The sequence below is a fragment of the Haemaphysalis longicornis genome, unplaced genomic scaffold (assembly GCF_048455015.1).
Source record: "Haemaphysalis longicornis isolate Haplotype H1 unplaced genomic scaffold, Haemaphysalis longicornis Haplotype H1 scaffold_3, whole genome shotgun sequence".
Classification (NCBI taxonomy): Eukaryota; Metazoa; Arthropoda; class Arachnida; order Ixodida; family Ixodidae; genus Haemaphysalis; species Haemaphysalis longicornis.
In genome coordinates this window covers 57805485-57829146 of record NW_027526335.1, presented here as the reverse complement: position 1 = coordinate 57829146, position 23662 = coordinate 57805485, and the positions used below count along the sequence as shown (strand labels likewise).

Here is a 23662-nt window from a genome sequence, read left to right as displayed (position 1 = left end):
TGTGCTGTGCCGTGAAGCGGGTCGCTGCGAGAAAAGGGAAACAGAAAAATGTGACACACGCCCCGCGCGCGCAATTGCTAGACACGCAGGGGGTGTCGGTTCTTGCGCGTCACTTGGCAGGCAGCCGTTGGCGTTAATGTGCGCGTGCTTGGACATATTCACCACTAGGCTGGGCTTTTCAGGCGCAGAAATTAGCCGACCATGCTTCTAATGATGGATTCAGTAGTTTCGACTGTCTTCTGCGTTGCCGTGTGTTTGCCTTTTTTTTGTTGTTTTTTGAGCTACTGAGTCTTCACCCTTTTAATGCACAGCGTCAAATAATTGACGCTGTGCATTGTGGTTTTTGCAGTAACAAACCCACTACCTAGCAAAATCAAGTCTGTAGCATACTGCTAATTTTGCCGTGTGTCAATTTTCATTGCCAATCCTCCAATGCTTGGCTCATTTTTGGAGCTTTAGCCTCTGTAATTTCTGTTCGTGAATACATGCAGCATTTTTTTTTTTTTAGTGCCACAAATTGATTTATTAACTTGGCAGGGACTGAACACACAGAACAAAATTAATTTTTAAATTTATAAACATACAATTGCTGCTCAAAGGTAAGACAGGAGAGAGCCTGCAGATGCAGAGGTTGGTAATCTTCAGAAAAAATAATAGGAAGCCCATAATATGTCAAGCTTTGCCACTGATTTTTCCCATGCATAAGGCAACATAATATTGGAAGCTGGTGTAAATTTCAACACAGTGCATATGATACTATTCGTGGACACCACAATGATTCCATAATAGGGGAGGGAGTGCTTTTCTCTTGTGTGGAGCAGGAAAACGAGAGTGCTTATCAGTAAGTTCGTTTTCGTCTCCTTTTATGAGCGATAAATGACACATCAATGTTTTTTTTTTTTTTTTTTCCTGGCATTGGGTGTACGAATGCCAACACATCTGAAAAAACACATACTGAAATTTTAACAGATGCTGTCCGTACAAGTTTTATTGGCAGTGTAAATATTTCCTTACATTGAAATCGAGGTGGCAGCGTATTATGAACACTCGAAAGCATTTTGAAAAATATTTATATTTATTTATATGTAATATTTATTGCATTTATTACATTTAAAGAATATTTATATGTAATGACATGCAAGAATGCCGTGACGGCTGCAAGGTTCACGGTCATTGCTGTTTTCATCTTTGCCATTGTTCTTTTTTTTTTTATGTTTTGCTAAAGTTTTGGATTGCTACATTGGTCTGGAATCTGTGCAACAGCGCATCTCAAAACATTCTGCTGTCTTTCTGTCATGTTTGCCATTCCTTTGACGAAAAATTTCCGGCACTTTCATTGTCATGCTCTGGGTATTATTAGTCTATGCTTTGTCGCTGTCGTGCAGAAAGGTTGTGAACCCGTCCTGACATGGAGTGGAAACAAGTTTATCTCTAACTCTTTGGTCTTTTTGTGTATTGTGCCAGTGTCAGTGTCAGATTATATTTTTCCTTCTTTTACCGCCTTTGTGTAGACATAAATGTCACACGGCTTTCGCTTAGTAATAAATCTAAATTGAGTGAGTGTGTGTTGCTGTGACAAAGCATTTAGCCGTTTAGCACGAGAATTATAACGAGAGTATCATTCGTTGTATTGCAATTCAACGCTGTTGAAAACACGGCAGAACGAAATGCTCATTTTACTGCGAGGTATAGCATACAGGGCACACTTGGATAGCCCTTCAGTGTGAACTGAGGTTTCTCTTTTGCTGTAATTTGTGACAAAGCGCTGTAACAGGGTTTATGGCATGGGAGTGCACGACGTCTTTTCTTTTTTATGTGCACAAAGTTATTTCCGCAAGAATCTTAATTTACACTCAACATTTGTGCCTTTGAGTGGCATTTCCGCAATAAATTAGCTACACTGACTCTTGCTTCACTGAATGTGAAGCAAGATAGAAAGCCGGAATGGGCTTGCCAGAAAGAGCCATGTGACGTTGTTACCTCGAGACACAAAGAACAATCAAATTAAGCACTGCTACATAAGAGCCACGTTCAATTTTATCATATCGATAACAACACCGCAGAGCATAACAAAGAGCGTAAGTGCTTTTTGGATCAATTTTGCCCCTAACTGTGCGGTTATCTGCCCGCATTCAGGCGTTATCTGTAGTGGCATTTTCTTTCATGTCTCCCCCCCCTCCCCAGTGCGTGTTGTTTGCAGTTTTCACATTCCATTGTGTTGCAGCATGCAGAGGTGGAGGGGGGCGTTGCAAGCGTGCATTTCCATTTGAAGGAAGGTCGTTCAGGTGCTGCTGCCCTCCGGGCTATCTGGGTGGCTTGATCAGTGTCCCATTGTTGTGCTCCTCTGCTCGCGTCCAGGTTGACAAAGCCGCAGTCATTTGCGGACTGCATAGGAAATGAACTTCCCTTCGGCTGGGAGGAATGCTATGACCAGCAAGTTGGCGTTTACTACGTTGACCACACGAACAGTGAGTCCTGGTCCTCTCTCGCATCTGTCCCCCCCCCCCCCCCTTCTTTTTTATGGCATGTCGTTTGCATGCAGAGAGGTGTGAAAGATTGGATGATTTGCAAGTTAACCACCACTCTGCCTTTGTTGTCATGGCTGTGTGTGTGTTTGTTGTTTAAGTTCCGGTTTGTAACGTTTTGTGGGATTGCCTCTTGCCATTTGACAGCGTGTTGTATGGTAAGAGCACATGTGCCAATGAGGCAGTCTTTTCCAACCCCGGCTCGAGCAATTCTTGAGTGAGAGTCTCTGCATTTAAACCGCTCCTTAGGCTCAAGTCTCTGAACCTTTAGGTCCTCGCGATTTGTCAATTTTTTGACAGGAAGAAGTTTCTAATGAAGTACTGCAAAGCAGTGGTTCTTAGTCACGAGTGTTGCAGACGCTTTCTGGGCTTGCAGAAGACTTCATTTGGGCTTGCCAAATCTCCTTCACACTGTGGTGACAGGGATCTTGACCTGTGGCATATTGTAATATAAAGCTTCCCAAGATGGCTTAAGTTGGTTAATGAAGTTGTAGCTTACTTGTACAGCTTTACTATTGGGTATTTTTATACACAATAGCAAAGCTGTACTATTTTGTACTAAAGCTGTAAATACTATGAAATAATTCAGGAAAATTTAAATTCCTTCTGGCAAATGGGGTTTTGTGGGACTTTGTCCTGGTGTTATCTATTTAGTGAGGGAGTGAGATCAAACTTTATTTATGGCTCTGGGATTAGGTAGAGGGGGTGGGGTGGTGGAGGAGAATAGAGCCGCCGCGACGTTCAGTGCCTGTGACGTCACTGATACCTGATCGGCGATGTCGGGGCTCCCCAGGGCCTGTTCCCAGAGGGTGGTGGATGGGAGAGTGGGGTTTGGGAAACTGGACACTCACATGGGAGGAGTGGTGGGCGTCTGAAACCCCACATGCCAAGCAATATAAAGGAGGTGAAAATGTGGGATGTGTGTGAACCAGTTGGGTGCGATGGGGAAGGGGAGGTGTTTGGAAAAGCTGAGGGCGGGGTGGGGGGAGGCAGAGTTCAGCAGAGGAGGCGGTTGTGCAGGGTAATTTCCCTGTAAGTTAAAAGTGGTTCAGAAGCCACTGGTTTAGGAGCGCAAGAATAGCCGAGCATGGTCGTGTGCCGCTTCATTAGCGCCTTTGCCAGTGTGGACCAGAGTCCACACCAGCATCCCGGGGTCAAAGGTGGGATTGGGGAGAATTATTTTGAGGGCAGGTGGGCTGAACTGCTGATTTAAAGTGTAAAAGTTGGGAGTGCAAAAATTTGTAATGTGAACACATTACAATGGGGTCTTCGATCACTGTTGTATTCCTCTGATAAGATTTGAAAATACTGTGTTTGAATGTCTTAACTACAGCACTCTAGGGGATGCTGCTGTATAGTAATTGTTTAGACTTTTTTTCTGCCACAAAAGAAATTCCTTGTCCTTGTGCGCTTCTAATTTTTGTTTCTTAGCTGCAAAAAACGTTGTCCAATAATTAGAATGTAGCTAAATAAAATTTCTATTATGTAGCTGTGCTACATGATATACTGCCGCCGGGCACCTGTGTCGCTTGCTCCTGGGTTGCTTCTGGCCTGACAGAACCGAGCGGCAGTGACGGAGGGGCCTGGGAGCAATGTATTGTGTAGTGTGGGCGACAGCCGATCGCTGTTGCCTGCAACACTGGCCCACCGTAAATTGTTTAGTTACGCTTGTCGAATCTCTCACAAAATTGCTCCATGTGGCTATCCTCTTATTGTTAATGGGATCGTTGAGGAAGTTATCATGCGGCCTTCATGAGGGTGCATACGTATTGTATTGGTGGCTGTTTTCCTCAACAGATGTATGCAGTCAATTTGATAACTGGTGCGTGAATACCACACTGAAACACAAACTACAGTGTGCATAGTAAAAATGGTGGGAGGTGCGTTAGAACGCTTTAGGGTCTTTCATGGAGGCGCCTCTATGATTGGTGTGCTGTGCTGTTGATGGTAAATTGGAGGATTTAGAAAAGCGCTAGTGCTTGTGCTATTACTCAAACAAGAGCATCGCTCATGCTTAGGATTTCTGACAACATAGTGGCTGAGGCATTGTGCTGCTGAGCTCAAGGAGGCTAGTTCGTTTCTCAGCCGCGGCGGCCACTTTTCTGTTAAGGGAGGGGGGGGGGGGGGGGGGGGGGGGGGGGCAAAATGCCGTGTGTTCGAGATTTTTGCGCATGATGAAGATCCCTAGGCAGTCAAAATTAATCCAGAGCCCGCCACTACGCCGCGCCTCATCGCCTGCGTAGCGTCGGCACGTTAAGCCTCATAATAAAATCAATTTGACCACACACTAAAAAAAATTAAAAAGAGCAAGGTTCCTGTAGCCTAAGTGGTCTAAATTACAAGCAGCCTTTTCAGTTTCACAGTTAGTATTCTCGGTTATTACTTTGAACAGTTTGTGGCGCTGTTGCATGCCTCGACAGAAGAAAAACAGTGATTTATTCTATTCCTCTGCGTGTGTTTGTGTTCTTCAGTTGGCGCGATATATTGCGCCACTTTGAATTGGCTTTAAGAATGAGTGCCGTGTCTCGTGCAATAATTTTGTAATAATGTCTGTGGCAGCTGATAGATAGTGTGAACTAACAGTCCTTACAATTGTGCCTTTCCTGAATCAAATAAAACGGCTCCCATCGTTTAGTTGTGGGCTGTATTCGGGCAGCAGCTGTCCTGTTTGACATGACTAGAAGGAAGCTTGGTATAAATTAACGTTATGGGGACATGGAGTAGCTGAGGTTGACAGTTCTGACATTCGTGCTTGCAAGAATGCAGTGACCTCTTGCAAAGTGCGCCCTTTACTGACACACTCGTCCTCATTGTTGCCGTGTCAGAAACAAATCAAATTGAAGACCCCCGGCAACAATGGAGGCAACTTCAAGAGGCCATGCTCAAAGAGTACCTGCTTACTGCTCAAGACGACCTTGCGGTAAGCATTCACTCACCTGTTCCTGCTGTGCAGTTCAGACTAAAAACTTTTCTGCCTAGTGGTGCAAGATGTGTTTGCAGTCAGCCTTGAGGTGGTAAGCTTGAAAAGCTGACTTGGAAAGTGGACGCTAGAAGCTTTTGCTCTGTTGCTGCAAGGTGGATAACCACAGGGGCTCACCAGTGCGCGAGTAAGAATAAACTGGCACTTTTATGGGCGCTAAGCACAAATCATCCGTTGCCTACATCCCCGACAGCTACAACCTGTTCTTGGCTCTCAAGCGATGCACTGCCGCTGGCACTGGGAACACTAGTGCGTGTGTAGGAGGTTGTTAATATTTGGGAGAGCAGGCTGGGAGGTTGGGGGAGGCATAGGGTTGAGGTGCAATTAGTTGGCCACAAGTCACAAAATGGGCCTTACCAGTACTGCTTTGCGCATGCGCTACTCTCGCTTCCAGCGACTGATCCGCCATTATTGGGGAGCAAAACGTAAAAAAAAAAAAAAAAACGACGCCACACTGGATTTACTAGTTGCGAACGCGGAGCCGGCTAAGTGCTGCTCCGTTTTCTGAGCCCTGAAAGCGGCCGACAGGTAGGCGCTACGGCTGCCACCGAAAAATTTCTGTGCCACCAAAACCATGTGTGGCGCTTAGGACGGCTTGCTCGACTGCGCAAGGTAGGCGGAAAATAAAGGGGGCATTTCCATGTGTGGTTCGGGAAGCCGCCTTAAGAGGGCTACGCTACTGGGAAAGGGTCCATTGTAAGTGTTAACACGGCAGCTTCAACATTTGTAAGTTTTTATTTGTGGAGCATAAAATGTCAATGCGCAAGCAGTCAAGCGAATGAGTTAGCTTTGCTACTGTGGCACCCTGTCAGAGCTACTGCATTTAAAAGCAACTTGTATTGCTTGATGCTTTTTGCCCTTAGTTGGCCTTGCACCATTAGAACCCAACAATTGTCAAAAACACCTCCCGGGTGTTATTGTTGCTAAGCCTGACCCTGTGTCAGAGAGCAGCGCACGCGCAGCCCGTGTGTGAGGTGGTGTGTGTGTGTCTACCACCCACGGACAGGCCAAGCGCGAGATGGTGGACGTCAAGCACCAGCGGCTGGCCCTAGCCCAGGACGAGTTTGACCAGCTGTCGGGCGCCCTCAAGGGCGTGTCCCTGCGGGAGAGCCTGTCGGCCACCTCCCTGCACTCCTCCACGGCCTCGGTGGCCTCCTCGCGCACCAGCTCGCTGGACCCGGAGCTGCTGCGCTCGGATGTTGGGCGGGCACGGCACCGAGTCGCACGGCTCAGGAGGGAGCTGGAACAGGTGAGGGCAGCACCGCAAGAGGCTCAATCGTGATGGGGAGGGCAGTGGCACTGACGATGGGCCGATGATGCATTCTGTGGCGTTTCAGGGAGTGGGAAGCCTTCGTGTTCACTGATCACATTCGTTTAGAAGGCCCGTTGCACGTACTGCAGTGTGGGTACCTTGTGCAGGGAATGAGCATGCCGATCTGCACCCGTTACCGACTACTGTGCTTGTGGTTTGTAATTCTTGTTTGTTACTGGGAGTGTTAGGGGTGCTGGGACAGGTAACCGTGTTGCTGTGCTTGTTTCACATTTTCTGCCCCTTGTTGGTTAGTAAGCACTGTTCTCACAAGGACACCCAGGAAGCGAATGAGTTAGGCAGCACTAATCAATTGCAGGTGTGTACATCCTTTTGTGACATTTTCTGAAAAAACATATAGATTAATATTGAAAAGACTGGTGTGACACCACACCCCATCACAAATCCATGTGGTGTAGGCACTGATTCCCGTTCAAGGGCTACTGTCACATTTGTTCTACTGATAGTATATTGGAGCAGAGATGTTGTTCAAAGAAAACTCCCCGCGAAGTTTCTGCTGCTCCTCTTGATCCCTTGTGCTCTTGCTGCGTCGCAGGTGAGATCTGAAGTGCACCAACGGGAGCAGGGGCTGGAGGCCCTGCGGCGTGTGGAGCAGCAGTTCTGCGAGCTCCCCACGGGCTACAGCCTGGACCAAGCCAAGGCGGTGCTGGAAGAGCTGTGCAGCGTCCAGCGCTCTTTGGGCAAAGGTCACCGGGAGAAGACGCAGCTGCTGCAGGTGGGCTGCCCCCTCTCACTCACGGGTGCTCCTGTGCACTGAACTCTTCACTCATAGAGTACTACAGAGGAACCCCGATGATACGACTTTCAAGGGATCGCGCGAAAGCGTTGTATGACTGGGGTGTCGCTTGATTTGGGTACAGGTATATGCTGCCGTAGTAGGCATTCTCACGCGACAGGTGAGCTGAGAACTTGTGTAAATTACTATACTTAGCGCATTCTTGTGTAATTTGCAACATCTATTTTGTGAGCCCCTTCCGCCTGCATCTGCGCTAGCCCACCAGCCCTATGCCGAAATAAGCTGGAATGGTCGACGCAGCCGAGGAGCATTGGTTGGGGGGCGAGATTGTGACACTGTCAAGGCCGCAACCTAATGGCGACAAAAGGGGAAGCGAAACAAATTGAAAGGCTTGAAAGAAAGGAACCAAGCAAGCGACATTGTGGCTTTGAAGGACGCTGATGAGCAGAGATCAGGTAGCTTCATATTGGCTGTCCGCCAGCCACATGGACTTTGACTTCTCGCGGTTGGTGCATTGGCGCTCTGCTGCCACGCGGGGCCGTCGAAGGTTAAGCTGTCACCCGCTAGCACCTGCCTGCTTGCTTGAGTCTGTTTAGCAAGTGCTCGGGCCCACCGTGGGCTGCTTGCTTTTGCACATCAAGCAGCGTCAAACGGAGGTTAAAAATAAAGGTTGAGGTGAGGCAGAAAAGCGGCCTAAAAAGTTGGAAAAATGCTGGTTTATCCCCGCTAGCATCCATAGTATGAAGCAGACCACGTGCACCCGAACGTTGTACAATTGAGGTTTTTACTGCATTGCTTCTATGGGGAGTTTGCCAGGACTGCGGTGATCTGTCAGAAGAAGGGGGCTGTCGTAAAACCGGGGGATGTATAATCGGGGTTCCACTGTAATATATACTGGAGGGAAGTCTGTTGCTGCAATTGCCTGCCATTTTAGGCCCCGCTAGTGCCACTAAATTGTAGGTCTGCTAGAGCCATCATTTTGGTGCCTGTCACTGGGTGGCTTGACTTGTGGGCCCAATTGCAGCCAACCTTGACGGGTGGAATCCATCCGGCCTCCGCTTGGCAATCATAACAGCTGTGTTTACTTTTCGAGGATTTCGAGATAGTGCGCCGGTGTGACGGGGTCAGGCTCGGTTACACTAGCATAGCTTATATAGTGGCTCTAGGTTATGCTAGAGCCAGGTAATAAGCTACGCTTTTGTAGTGGCTGTACGCTACGCTAGGCCACTGTCGTTCTTTCCTAGTGGGAAACGAAGAAAGCGTTTTCCACCTTTTTGTTGGTTGAAACAGCCCGTTTGTGTGGTTGACACAGTGTGTCTGGGGCTTAAACACTCACCTTAAAAGTGTTGTACAGCTGCACTACGCCCTGAAAAATACAAGTTTGTCAAAGCACGCACGCACGCGGCAACACGGTGGCACCAAAATGTCAGCGCCCATGGGTCTTCCAGCGTAATCAAATGTCATGGGATGTGGCTTGTCCAAAGGCCGCTGTCGGCAGCACAAAACAATGAGTGAAAAGCGTGCCGATGCTCTGAAACTTGATCTAGTGGCTCGAGGCCCCGCCATAGCAATTAAAAGCGTCGCTCTACCACTTGGCTTTGCTAGCCAGTGTCTTCTTTCCCTTCTTGAAGCCAAAATCTCTTGTTTGTCTTGCATGAAGCTTCTAAATAACTCCTGACTAATTAATCTTTTGGAGCTCCACTATTATATGGATAAACAACTCAAATGAAATTTTGCAGTAATATTGTTTTCTTGCTGCCACGGGCAACTTCTGAGTTTGTTGGCGAGCAATGCCAAGTAACAACGGAACGTTCTTCTGTGGGACATGGCGGCACACTTAGGAAGCAAGGTTTGCCTAAACACAAGTGCCAGATTTTTCCATATTACTATGAAGCTCTGTGCCTGTTCTTCGCTGCACGAAAGAACCACTGGTCGAGTGCGGGTGCATCTGCGTAACGGGTCCTCCCTCCCCCCCCCCTTAACTGACGGTGCAGCGCCTGTGGCAGCTGAAGGAGGAGCTGACGAGGGACGTGTCGGACGTGTCGGTGCCGGAGGAGCGGCCCAGCGCCGCCTCGCAGACAGACCTGTCGGGCGAGCTGGCGCCCCTGGGGGCCCGGCTGGCTGAGGTGGCACGCACGCGGCTCAGCTACGACGAGGCCCGTCGCGAGATGCAGCGCATCCAGCGGGAGCTGGCCGACCTCGAGGACCGCCTCTCGCCGGGACAGGCCGAGTCGGACCAGGACAGGTCCGTCGCTTCCTCTTGTCAGAACCTTCTGCTGCTGCGGCTGTCCTAGCGTCGGATTGGTTCTTTACTGTACTTGAATGCGCTCCTACCTGAATTTAAGATTTCTGATATTTCAAAGTATTCGGGGTGAACGAATATCTAAACTGCATTCAAGTACTATGAGGAGCTTTGGTTTTGTTAAACAAGCCTCGGGGCCATTGGCATCAGGCCTGCATCTTGGCCACATGTGGAGCCAAGACAAGCTAAGCCACATTCAGAGCATTGTCGTAGCCGCCTTACACGCGCATATTCATCAAGGTAATCAAGGCTCCCGTTTCATTGTTTGAGACAATGAAACGGTAACAAACAATTTTTTTTTTTTGGTTACTGTGTGGCATGCGTGCAGTGAGCAGGTGTTGATTGCACTCCGCGCTTGAACTTCAGTGAACATCAGTTGCTTCAATCAGTCAAGTGACATGGCCAATGCATCCCTGGGTGCCAACCCGATATAGAACATTTTTATGAAGGTCCTGCCAGGCCTGGAAGCTCAGTGACACCTGACAGCTGTTCAAATTCACTTCGACTATTCGCTTCGAATTCACTTCGAACTAAAATATTGATATTCTCAAAAGCCTATGAGGGTGCCTTCGCAGTTCGTAGAAGTATTAATTCCATTTGGCATTTTTACGTTGCAGCTGATGAGGATACCTAGCGATAGTGCTTTCTTTCTTCCCTTGAGCGCAGGATTTCGGCCCACACCTAAGAACTGTGGGTGATGTAAAGTAACTGTTATATAGCACTACACTGTTGGATGCCTTGTAGGCCAGTCGTATTAAACCTAAGCTCTTCACACTGCAGTAACCAGTTTCCCAGGCAATTTGGAACCATCTCAGAAAAGCTGCATGTCCGAAAACTTTTATGCGAAGCATGCCTCGACCAATTTTTCTTGGGAAGTTAGTTACATTGCATCCAGAGTTGCTTGTCACCACCCATTACTTGGGATTGGCCAACTGGCACTTCCGCGAAACAAAATGTTTTAAGATTTTTTGCATATCAAAAGAGCACGCATCCCTCTTCTGCTTTCTCTCCTCCACCACCCAAAATGATTATGGTCTAACAATGCCGTAACAGTTTTTAGATTTACGCAGTCTAAAGTCATTTTAGTCAATGCAATGCAATATTTACAGGATGTTCTTGTGATAAGCCCGGCAGGTCTGCAGGAATCATGGTGGGTTGTTCACAAATGAACTTTCCAGCCACGTGGGCAAACAGCTTTGGAAAGTGGTTATTATTCTGTTGTTGTGGAGGGATGTCCAATAGGTAAGAAAGCAGTGAGGCCAGCCCTGGCGCATCGCCAAATGCCCACCCCTTTTTCCACTGTCGCCCAGGCTGCTGCTGGTGCGGGAGAAGGAGCAGCTTCTGCACGAGCTGCGGGCGCAGCTGCTACGGGGGGGCGGCGGGGAGGAGTCGGCCCCCCTGCGGGAGGAGATAGCGCGGCTGGAGCGGGACCTGGGCGACGCCCTGGAGAGCTCCAACCGGGCCATCGCCCAGCGCCTGCGGCTGCACGAGCACAAGCAGCAGCTGCTGCACCAGCTGAGGGACGCCACCCGCCTCACCGCCTGCCTCGACACGCGCCTCCAGAGGTGGGGATCTGCGGTGTTGTTGACTAGACGAAAGTAGCGGGTAGACGGGGCAGACAGACCACCTTGATTGGTCACTGGATGTTGGTCGAAGAAGGAAAAAGGTTAGGCGCGACTCCTTTTTATAGCAGTAGCCACAGCAAGTGAAAGAGCAGGTGGCGGCAGTGAACACGGGCACACACAGAGAACCACATTACCAGTGACGCAGCACTATCGATGCTGCTGTTAGCCACACTGTGGTTTTGATGTTGACACCTTGTTCTGCACTCGCTCATTTTGCTGCGAATATAATTATCCTTGGATTTGATTAGCCAGGATGAGAATTCAGCAGTAATAAGTGATTGCTTCCTAGCAAATGCCTCTCCCAGTTAGTGTGATGCGCTCCCTGAAGTTTGCAAATTTACTTGATGTGGCTGCCTTACAGGTGCATGGGAATGATCGCAAGGCAGTAGTCATGCTGAAGAGAGGTAAATTTGGTACTTCTTGTACATTAGTACAAACCACCAATGGGCATAAACCAGGGTGTCAAGCTGTGGGGGAAGAAAGCATTGGCCCACATCAGGCTTGGGTTCAGTTTGAAAACATTTCATTTTGGATCAACTGAACTTGGAGGCTACAATGGTGCATAACGTCAAATTCGTTGAACATTTGTCTGTTTACTTCATTGCTTTACAGTTCTTTCTCCCCAGGCATGGCCCGAATCTGGGTAAATTGTACCGGATAAATTGTTTAATTAGAAGTGCCTTCAAAACTCTCAGTGCCAGTGGTGCGTGCCATCACCGCTTTTTCCCACCCCTCCCCAAGACATATTCTAAATCCAGCAGCTGTGCTTGAAGTCGTCTTAAGTGGCCAATAGGGCAGTAGTATCCAATTCCAATCAATTAGCATCACTTTTAGTGCATTTAAGCATCCACGTTTTGCATGAAAGTGAGTGTCCATGTGACATGTGTGTGACTTTGCCACTTATTCTTTTACTGTCACTCATTGATGCATCGAGGTAAATGCAGTTTGAACTTTTGTTGTTCATGGGATGCATTGGAACGTCATGCGCTGATGCCCAGATGGAAATGGAAAACAAAAAAACTTCTATCTGCTTTTAACCTAATTGTTGTGACACTGCTACAAAATGTGGGAGTGTCAGTCGCGTCTAATATTGCCTAATACTGCCTACCCAAAATGTCTTCTGTGCATCCCACTAACACACACTGCTACACTGTCTGCTCAGCAAGTTTCATCCAAATTGCACTTTCGACGAGCGTACCTTGCAAAGGCCGTAAATTTTTTTCAGCTGCACGGAGTGTTCTGTAATTGCGTCGATAAGATCTTTTTTTTTTTTCGAGCTGTATGCAATGAAGACCAGCTCACCAGATGTTATTTAAGGGTGGTACATATTGGCCAGTACAAAATTTAATGGCTTAGAACCTCTAAACGAGTCAGCTTCCAAATGTGTCAGTGAGAGGATTGATCTTTTTTCCCCTTGATTCTGTTCCAGATTTGGCTAGTTGAAAAAAAATTACCTGTTCATGTTAAGCTCAGTTTTGACACCCTGGACGAAATATTATGACACTCTTACTGAATTTAGTTTGTTGTTGATGGAAATGTTCATGTGGTAGCATGAGAGATGTCCCTCAAGCCTCAGCTGTTGCCTGGACTCGAACGTGCAGCCTCTCGGCCAGCACGCTGTCTGCCTCATCGAGCTCTTCCCTGGGATCCTTGAGCACGGGCAGTTCGCACGGCTCCCTGGCGAGCCTGAGTTTTCCCGACATCTATGGCGGGTGTGGAGCCATGGAAGTGACCTGCCGGCCCCACCGCCCAGCTGGCTGCAGCAGCCCACCGCTGTCACCGCGCTCGTCACTGTCGTCCCTGTCGCCTCCTGTGTCACCACACTGTGACGGGTAAGGGATCTTTAGCTAATCATGGGAGGGCTCTGGGGGGGTGGGGAAGGGGGGGGGAAGGGCCACATTATTTCTACTTCTAGGTCGCAAAACTTGCCCAAATTTACAACCTATGGAAGGATGAGAACATGCCGACTGACACCTAGGAAGAGCAGATCAATCGTGTAGAAATGCTGCGCAAAATTATGCATGGCCCTATTGAACTGCTTTCTGATTTCCTGTGTTTGGATGTACCTAAATGTATTCTTTTCGGTTGGCAGTTTTGTAATACCCAGAAGAGAGAAGGGAAGTGTAAAAAGGAACTGTAAAGCTACTGAGTTCTTTTAGGCTAGTGCAGGCAACCAGCGATCAAGATTGATGTTGGTTGCATACAGCTTGAAAAGTGTAAGTGAACTCTAAGCATGCAGCATTCAACAATAAGCTTAACTTTTTTACGTTGAGTGAATCACAGTTTCCATATTCTGTGTGCTGACATCGAGGTCGTCCCGTGGTGGCCTTCTCACTAATGTTGCATGTTACTTTAATTAAAGCTTTGCTCCTGCCACTCTTGTGCGATTGGGTGCGTTTGACTTCCACAGGTGCAAGGGCATAGCTGAGCTTCCCCGGCCGCGTGGACCGGAGCCTCCCCTAAGCCCCATCTGTGAGCAGGAGTGCCTTCGCACGGTTGGCGTCTCGGCGGCCATCAGCGATGAATCGGTGGCCGGAGACAGTGGCGTCTACGAGGCTGCACCCCCGAGGTGAGTGGGTCACTAACAGTGACCTTGCTACGCTGTAATCTATTCCAACAGCTTCCGAGTGCGTCAGGACAGTGTGTGCGAGTGGTTGGATGCAGAGGGACAAACCTTTGTTGCCTGGAAGATTCAATGGCCACGTACTATTTGCTCTTGGGCTGCTCAGGTTCATTCCTTAATACAGTGGAATCTAATCTCGGTGATACGAATTTCGTTGTGATACGAATTTTCAAAATTCCCCGCCAAAAATGCATTGTATGCAATGGAAAAAAATTCTGATGATCCGTGCGCATTGATCACTCCGGTGCGGGTGATACAAACACGCAAGCCGCAAGCAGACGACTGCGGCATAGATGGGAGGCTGGAGTGTTGGTGCGGCCGTGCGGCCTTGGTTGCGCACGGGCACAAAAGCATTACAGTAAAATCTCGATGATACGAATCTCGCGGGACTGCGAAATATTCGTATCATCTAAAATTCGTATGAACCAACACAGACTAAAAAATTTAGCACTAAAAAAGTTTTCGTTTATTTCTTTTCTTAATTTAGATTAAAAAAATCCGTGCTTTTTTTTTTTTTTTTTTTTTTTTTAACTTTCATGTTGTCGAGCGGTCCTTTCTGGACTTTCGTCTCCTCACTCGCGGTGCCCAAGCTCACTGCAGGAGCATTTTCGCACGCGATTCGAGTGCGTTGGCGTTGCACGCGTGATTATCTCCCGCGTCGGAGATTCCGCGCCCGCGGCTGCCTGTGCCACGCGGTCAGAGCAGTGGGAGGAGCCTGACGTCTTGCGCCAATGGGAAGGCGTGCGCCTCATGGCGGCAGTTTCGATGCGCTCGAAACAGCCGGCTGGACCCGCCGGAGTGGTTTAGGCTTAATTCCACGGCAGATATTTCATGGGCGCTTTCACTAGCGGCGCGGATGATTTTAGATAGCACCGCTTTCACCGACATTATTAGCTCATTTACCGCACAAGAAACTTCGTGCGTGCTTTGAGCGGCATTTTAAAGAGCGGTTAGAAGCGGTCACTCAAGCGCCCCGCACCACTTCACAACCGAAGCCGCCGCCATGTTACCGCGGCCGGCCGCGCCCTGTGCAGTGTTCGGGTGATTTTGCGGCGGCGTCAGCGCGCCTGTGGAGTGCGCGGCGCGTTTTCGCGAGCAGAAAACAACAGCCCGGCCTTTCCTGGAGAAAGAGCGGCAAAGAGGGGACAGAGAGCCCGTACGTCGTCGTCACCTGCTTGCTTGGCAGTCGGGCGCCTCGCCGGCTCATTCGTATCATCCGCTGGGCCGTTCGTAAGAGCCGAAATTTTTCCCATTGGAAACAATGCAATTTTGCCGGTACTTATCAGAAATTCGTATCACCCAGAATCGTATCATCGAGATTTCACTGTAGTCCTCCTCCACTGACGGTAATCCTCCTTGTGGGGTGTTTACAATAGCGGCAGGAGAGGTGCTGTTCTGAAGGAACAGAACGTTTCACCCTCTTGACGCCTGGTCTTTCTCCCTCCCTTTTATCTCCTGCTACAATCTGTTCTCTCTGTACCTTTCATTTCTGCTAGCTGCAGCTCGGGTGCCTCTAGCTTCTTTTTTTGTATTACACTTTTTGAATAAACCACGGCAATCAAGTGTTCCCTCATTTCTGACGGTGAATACCTTCGTCATTTTGCCTTCTCCGCATTCCTCGCTTCTGAGGTCTGTTCCCCGCGCTCTGTTACCCTGTTGTTGCCTTGCTGTGTTGCCTGCGCCACTTGCGCATCGATTATGTTGAAGTGTGAACCACATGGAGCGTTGTCTGCTCACGAAAACGCGCCGCTGCGAATACCACCCACACGCTGCGCGCAGCGCGGCAAGCGGCACCAACATGGTGGCGCCACCGGCTGTGAAGTGGTGTGGGTTATAGAGTTTCATCCTAATATACACCAGAGAGAAATCTGGCGCCACTGTCTAGGGGAGCCACGCTTCAGCGAGCGTTCCGTCATGTACCGGCCAGGCACGTTCTACTTGTCCTTGGCATGGCTCCTGAATAGGCTGAAAAGCTGCCTCTGTCTTCAAAAAAGGGATAATATTACTCTAAAAGATTATTAAAATTTTTGTTTTGTTATTATAAAATTGAACTTCCAGAAAGATTTATTTGCCAGTAATTATTTAGAACCTTATGCACGATGCAGAAGAAAAAAAAGTTACCTTTCTGGGTTCGAGACAAAAAAGAAGCCATATGGCTAGCTAAGTCGAGCAGGCCAGGAACGTCGCTAGCTACAATGGCGCCACCCACGGCGGCCCGCGATTGCAGCGCCAGATTTTCCTCTAGTATATATTAGTATGAAACTCTATGGTGCGGGTAGCTCGACTGATCGCTCCTGACCGCTCTTTACGGTGCCACTTAAGGAGAGCTAAGAAAAGCGGAAATCAAATATCCGTAACCCTGGTAAGCCTAAACATCTTTGGCAAGGCCAGCGGACTGTCCGGAACGTTTTCAAACTGCCACCATGAAGAGCGTGCCTCGTCATTGGCGCAAGTCAGCAGGCTCCTCCCAGTGCCACGCGCGTCGGGCGTCATTTTCCGAGCGAGGTAGAATCTGTCGCAAGGGCCAAATCGTCAACGCGGATGTGAAAATAACGCCCGTGCAATGCCAACGCGCACGAATCACATGCGGTTCGTGTGCGCACGTCACGTCGACGATGAGCACGCGTTCTTTTGACTCCCGTGTAACCGCGTTGACGATTCGGGCCAGCACCCCGGTGCCAGCCTCTGCCTCGGTTTCCACGAACGAAAGTGGAAGGAGCTTCACGACTTGCGCCAATAGGGAGACGTGTGCCTCATGGCGGCAATTGCAAAGCGCTCGCAGCAGCTGGCTGGGCCACCTCCGTGGCAGATATTTGGCGCGGATGGCATTTTATAGCGCAGTTTTTTCCCACACTGTGAGCTCCTTTCACGCATGAGCAATTTAGTTTACACCTTGAGCTGCGTTTTAACAAAAGGTTACAAGCGGTTGCTGAAGCTGCCTGCACCTCTTCACGGCAAGGGCAGACGCCATGTTGCCGCCACCTGTCACATGCGCGGCACTATTCCATTTTTTCTCTTTTTCTGATGATACGAATTTTCGGGTGATAGGAATATTTTTGCCGCCTCTTGAGATTCGTATGACCGCGATTCCACTGTAATAAAATCAGTGCGTATAAAACGTCATCTCTCCTCTTCCGTGCTAAGTTTTATTGTTGATGTAACGGCCTACCTTATGGCGCTCTGTGTAAAAGTCAATGGCCGATTTGTTAGCTGTAGCGCACCAGGCACTTGTCAAGTGCCAGATCATCGGAGGTTTTTTATTATTTGTTACCACCAAGCCAGCACAATGGTAAACACTGATGAGCCTTAAGTTTAGTAGAGCCAAATGTTAGAGACGAGGATGGTGGTGAGAGTGCTCTTGCACATGTCATGCCATCCCATGGGGGTAGCGCACCATGTGTAGCACACCCTTGCTGTTAAGAGAGTAGGCCTCGTGAGCAGTGTTTGGCTGATCGACCTTAACAACGTACTCGTAGCAATGTGTGGGGACACAGAGGCTCGTGGCAATTCTCACAGGAAAAAACTCAGTCTTGTTAAAATGTCCACATTAGTGGTATGGCCTTTGCATCAAACAGTGGGTGCAAGGACATGGGATTTCAAGCATGACTGTCTGGACTCGCAGCAAACCTCCGGCTACTCCTTTGTTCTGCATTGAATGCCATGCAACAGGAAGGCGCTGCGTTATGGAGTCAGTGGTGGTCACAGGGTACGGTTTGCTCCTTTCAGACCTGGGGATGAGGATGAAGATGACGAGGATGAGGAGGACGACGATGACGAGGAAGATGATGAGGAGGAGAACCCGTTGGACCAGGTGGACTTCCCCTGCCTCCAGGTCCAGCTGAGGCTGCAGCACAGCTCGAAGGATGGGGTGCTGAAGCTGCGCGTCGAGCGGGCACGCCACCTGAGCATCTTCGTTCCCCAGGGGGCTTCCATGTACGTTCTCTGCATGATCGGCCAACCTGGCGGGGTGAAGCATAGCAGACAAATGTCGATGTGAGCAAAGGAAGGGTGGGATGGGCCTTAATTTAACTCGTGAAGGCATTCTCAAGGGTAATCTGCTTTTAAACCTTTTGTAAGAATAGCAGTAATGGGCATTTGCGTCACTGTCAATGTCTGGTTGGGATGATGAAAAGTATACCTCTTAGCCTGGTAGCCAGGTATATCGTTGCCGCAGTAAATTGGCCGAAAACTTTTTTTTTTCTTGTGCTTTTTTTTTTTTTTTCTTGTGCTAAACACTTTAGTTAGGCACATATTGCAGTGGCCTAAAATGCAGATGGTTCAATGCTCTTTCCAACAACACCAGTTTTAATGTTTTCATAAATAGAGGATGAAAAAAAAAAATTGTCATTCAACGTTTTTATTTATACATCGAAGAAAAGGAAAAAAAATGAAGTTTTGTATAACAAACCACCGGCAGTAGAAAAAATTTAGAATATACATTTTGTAGGTAAACATTTCGAATAACCTGTCCTAGAAAAAAAAATTAAGTTGTGTTGAGCAATTTGCCAAATAAAAAAAAACGTTAGCACGCGTGGTGCCCGCATAATGCAGTGAAGCCCAACCTCCATTTCAAAATGCGCAATTCTGGATGGTTCTCTGAAAGAAATCTGGTTGTTTGGCATTATTAAAGGCACCATTTATTCCCCACGTTATGTGAAAACACCCTGCCAATGACTACGGCCAGCACTAGAGTCAAAGCAAGCAAGCGATGCGAATAAATCCGTTTGGATTTGAAAACCAAACTTGGTGGTGGGTGCTTGTAGACATTCTGATCATCACTTATCTGCCAGAACTTTCACCTGTGGTTTATTATCATCTTATGACTTGCTATAGTAGCCCTGCTTGCAGGAATAAGGTGCACAGTGCTAGAAACGTGCCCAGCAAGCCTTTACAAGCAGCTGTCGTGCGGTGAAAAGAGTTCAGCACTACGAGCCTTTTACAGTGCAGCACCACTGAAAAGAAACATTTAAAAAAAAAAAACAATAACAAGGCTGTTGGAGACTTCGTCACGATAGACAGTTCCACCAAGAAGCGACACTAGACCTTTGGAAATACCCTCATACGGAAACAAAACTGGCTGGTGAACAGCTGGCGGTATTTAACGGTGATAGGGAGCGTCTTCTTGCCTGAACTGATATCTGACGACTTGGTGGTATCTTTCGACTTTCGGCTGGAGCTCTTATCGCAAAATTAAAGCGTGGGCGGAGTGAGGTTATGAGTGACGTGCTCTTTTCAAGGAACAATAGCGGGCAACGGAGGTGCCATAGCAAATTGGCTTGAAGTTGGGTAACTGCGTAGTGGCGCCAAATAGGAATTTCTCAACGCAGTAATGAAACCGAAACTTGCCAGGTCCACTTGTTAGACGTGCGGGGGACCTTCAGAAATAAGCACTGGCAGAATAAAGCTACTCTTTTTCTGAACCAAAGCTCACTAGTGAATAGCTGGTGTAATTTTAAGATAATTATCACCTCAACACTGATGAAGAAAATTTGATGGTAATGCAGCATAACCATGAACAGCAGGCTTTTTTGTCAATCGCACAGTAGCCACGCCCCCTTTCGCAACAACACATGCACCCCAGCTCGCAAAAAACACTGCCAAAAATCTCAATATTGCCGGAGCAGGAAAATTTAAACTGATTTTAAAAGTGCAGTGCTTAGACTAACCATTGGGGTGCATTAGGTGCTTAAGAAACGACCATAACATGTTGAAATCGGCAATATGAAGCATTGACCATTAGTGTGGTCGAAAGAAATGCGGCACGTGAGAAGTTCTTAATGCTTCATTCTTTTCACCTTTGTCAATTTCTCGCACTTGACACATGAAATCCTTTAACTCATCTTAGCTGTCGGAGTCGGCCACGTAGGTCAGGAACTTTTTGATCAAAGCTCACTTTTTGGGCCAGTAAGTTTGCAAAAAGGCACTGTTTGAGCGCAAGTTTGGTTCTTAAAGAGTCTTAAGGTGCTGAAAAGTGTAGGAAGGCACAAATTATTCTGAAGTTAGCTTTGTGAATATGGGGTAAGATTGATATTTGTAAGACTTGACATTGTAGTTCTTAAAAACACAACAATTTTTCCCCTTTTTTTTTTACCTGCATCTGAAGTCCAAAGTCAAAAGGAACTTCCAGAGCTTCTGTGAAATCTAACTCTCATAAATTTAGAAATCCGTGGCCATATCGTTTGAGGAAATGACAAAATTATTTTCTAGCAGAAATGTCGGCTGTTTTGCCCTGTGTGCAGCTTGGGGTTTTTCCGGAACTTGTTGGTTTGGTTGCTGTGTGCAGCTGTGTGCGAGCGACCGTGGTCCCCGGTGGCCCCGGCTGCGGCTGGCACTCTTCCCCGTGGGTGCGGCTCGAGGTGCACTCGGTGGTCGCAACGACGACCGGGTCGGGGGACAGCACTGGCGTGGGCAGCACCAGTGCAGTGGAGGAGGCCCTGGGCCCAGAGCTGTCCCTGCCCGTGGGGCCCCGGCTCGTCGGGCAGGTGCTGCAGCTGCAGCTGTGGTGCCAGAAGGCACGCATGGTCCAGGAGTGCCTGGTGAGGGACTTGGGCCCCTAGGCTCTAGCACACATCTCAGCAAGAGGCGTGTTTACGCTACCCTTAGGACGTTCCCGATTGAAACACGCACCTCATTTTACCTGTCAAGTGAAAAAAACGTAATCAAACATATCGCTGAGTCCACTTGAAGTCGTGTGGAATCTCAAGATTCTGGATGAACACACAATGTTTTGTCGCAGTTTTTCAGGCCAAAAGCTTAATTTGCTAAGCCAAAAGGTGTTTTCACAGTGGTACGATTGAGAAACATGGTTGGGAGTGCTGATGGTCGGGGCTGCTTTTAAAGGGACCCTGCAGCACTGACCAAGCAACTATTTGGAACGCATTTTGGGGTAAAGTTTATTGTACCAGCATTCTCCTCCCGCAAGAATTGTCAAAATTCTTCCGTTTCACCGTAGCTACGAGATGAAAAATCACGCATAATCGTTCCTTCTCAACTTGACCACAAACTACGCAACCAACTACACTGCGCACTTTCTCCCAGAGAGCGGGGCAGCTTGTGACATTCTCTTTGGTGGCCTTCAATATATCACAGGCCTACTCGCAAGTGCATGCTCAGGCTGGTAGGGCGTTTTTGAAGCAATAAATGCTTGTTGTCGAGTGGCCTGGTTGAAAGTGAAGTATTGAGTTCGTCACTCCAACTCGGCACACGCTCAAAACATACACAGAAAAGAAAAATGCCAAAACCGTACATACAGGTTCAGGCATAGAAGGCGTTGGTACACAGCGCTGGCGACAGCGGATCCTCACCGGAAATGTGAGAAAGAAACCATGACGTTGAGGAGCAACAGTTGATAGGACAGCCACTGCAGTGACGCATAATGAAGGAAATTGAAGAGAGCGCAGTTGGTTTTCCTGCACCTTTCACAGACATTTGCGAGCATACCACTTCACGTGCACGTGTAATATTTGGCTCAGGTATTCTTGGCAGTGTAATCTAAACATCACGCAGGCTTATTTGCACTGCTCAAACTGTGCTGCAGAAAGGAACAATGAAGGTGGTAGGAGTGACGCTTAGGGACAGGATACGATCATCCTGGATTAGGGAGCTAACTCGGGTAGAAGATGTCCCAGCTAGAATTGATAGAAAGTGGACTTGGGCCAGGCATGTTATGCACACAACTGTCAGCAGTTGGACCAACTGTATTGGAAGTCTAAAGTAATGATGACGACGAACATACCGGTGTGTGTTTATCTTGACATGCATAAATATGGCACCTCGATGCGACCTGCTGTAGGCTCCTCACTGCGTGGGCCCCTGAGGTGACATTGTTGTTCTTCATGCCCAGGGCTGTGCACAGCTATCTCTGTGTGGCCTGAGCCCGTCTGCCATGTGGCTGCGCTGGCTGGAGCTGTTTCCCCCAGAAATGATGGCTGCAGGGAAAGACGAGAGCAGCGACGAGTCGACGGTCATCTCCTCACAGACGTCCACTCTGACGAGGAACATGGGTGAGGGATGGCTGCTGGACCGCTCTGGTGTCTCGGGCAGTGCCCTTTTTTAGCGCCTACATTGAATGCGCCTTCCGACGTCCGTTGCCGTTGACCTGCGCTCTGGCTGCAACTGCTGCAACTGGCACAGAGCTAGAACACTGCTTTCAGCTACTCAGAGTGTCTCCTGTGCTTTCTGAGTAGGCATGGCATTGGAGACTGTGTACAGGGTATGCTGGCTGTTAGAAGGGCTGTCACTGACTGAATTTGGGAATCTGGGGCAAATCACATGCTGTCAGCAGGAGCAGTGCTGAGATAGTTATTTGGTGCTTGTGAACCTGTGGGTGCATCATTCTTTTGCTTTGCATGAGGAGCGAGATTGTGATGATGCTCCATTGTATCATTTTCTCATGCTGGAGAACAGAGGGATGAAATTCCGCTTTTGAACGTTGCCTTCAGAAATCCCATTTGCCAGCATTGCACGGCCATATTGCCCTCTTCAGAGGGGAGTGTAGATGCCTGCCGTATTTTTTCTGTGGTTCATATGTATTGTGCTGGGAAAGCCATAGTGGGCATCAGCCAGTGGGGAGGGATGAAATTGTAGTGTACGCTTAGCCGGTGAGCACAGCAGGCGGTATTCTTTTGTGGATCCGCGTCTCATTGACTCCTATCAGGAGGGAGAGACAATGTGCGCAGGAGAAACTTCTACTATTCGCTGTTCTTACTTCTCCTCACCGCACAATATCTATGGGGTTATGCAAAGTTACTGCCACAGAAGGGTATGGAAAGAGCGCGCCCTCAGCAGGCATGCCTTGCAGGAGTGTCTCACAGTGCACTCTCTTCCGGCCCACAGGCGCGCCGGCAGGGAAGAACAGGGGGAGGAAACGAGGAAAGGTGGACACCCTGAGGCCCTCTGTGGCTGAGCCCGTGGAGTGCTGCGACAAGGTGACCAACACGGAGTGCGTGTTCCTGCCGGACGGGCGCAGGGGCCGCAAGGGTCTGCTGGGAGACTCGGCGCCCACTGGACCAGCCCCGCACTGGCGCCCGTCAAGCGCTCGCAAACATTCGGTCCTGCCAGTCACCGCTACGTCTGCAGGGTGACCCCTTTTGCAGCATGCCCACTTTGGTGTTTTGGAAATGGCAGTGGGTTTCCCAAATTGCGGGCAATATGGAATCAAGAGCCAGCTCAAGTTCCAATCGTGAGCTCTTATGTAGAATGTCACACTGGAGAGTGGCTCACAGTGTGCCCTTGTGATAAAGTGCCATGGTCGTAGTTATAGCCCTGTCACACGGGCACTTTCAATCATAGTTGAGTCGATCCGGACCGAGTTCAATCCGGATCGGGCACTGCTACATGGCAGTTTCAATCGCAATCGAGCCCGATCTCGCTCGAACTCAATCCTGGTTCCCCAAGCACGATTGAGGTTTCCAAGCGTGATTGGATGAAAGCGGCGATACTCTTGTCACGCCCAGTTTTCGCACAGACAACTTCAACTAACACCACAAATAGTATCAAATAACTTTACCCAAATAAGCATGCAGGGACATTTATATAGTTA

At 48.6% G+C, this 23662-nt stretch overlaps 1 protein-coding gene across 1 annotated transcript in view; it reads left to right on the top strand.

Annotated features, from left to right (window-relative positions):
* Positions 1–23662, top strand: part of Kibra (WW and C2 domain containing protein kibra) — a 37087-nt gene that overhangs the window by 1620 nt on the left and 11805 nt on the right. The window contains 13 exon segments of the mRNA XM_077703195.1: positions 2359–2468; positions 5351–5445; positions 6512–6754; positions 7371–7550; positions 9566–9816; positions 11184–11438; positions 13100–13330; positions 13909–14067; positions 17848–18054; positions 20405–20657; positions 21965–22124; positions 22957–23136; positions 23139–23200. Of these exon segments, the coding sequence (XP_077559321.1) occupies positions 2359–2468; positions 5351–5445; positions 6512–6754; positions 7371–7550; positions 9566–9816; positions 11184–11438; positions 13100–13330; positions 13909–14067; positions 17848–18054; positions 20405–20657; positions 21965–22124; positions 22957–23136; positions 23139–23200 (2386 nt within the window).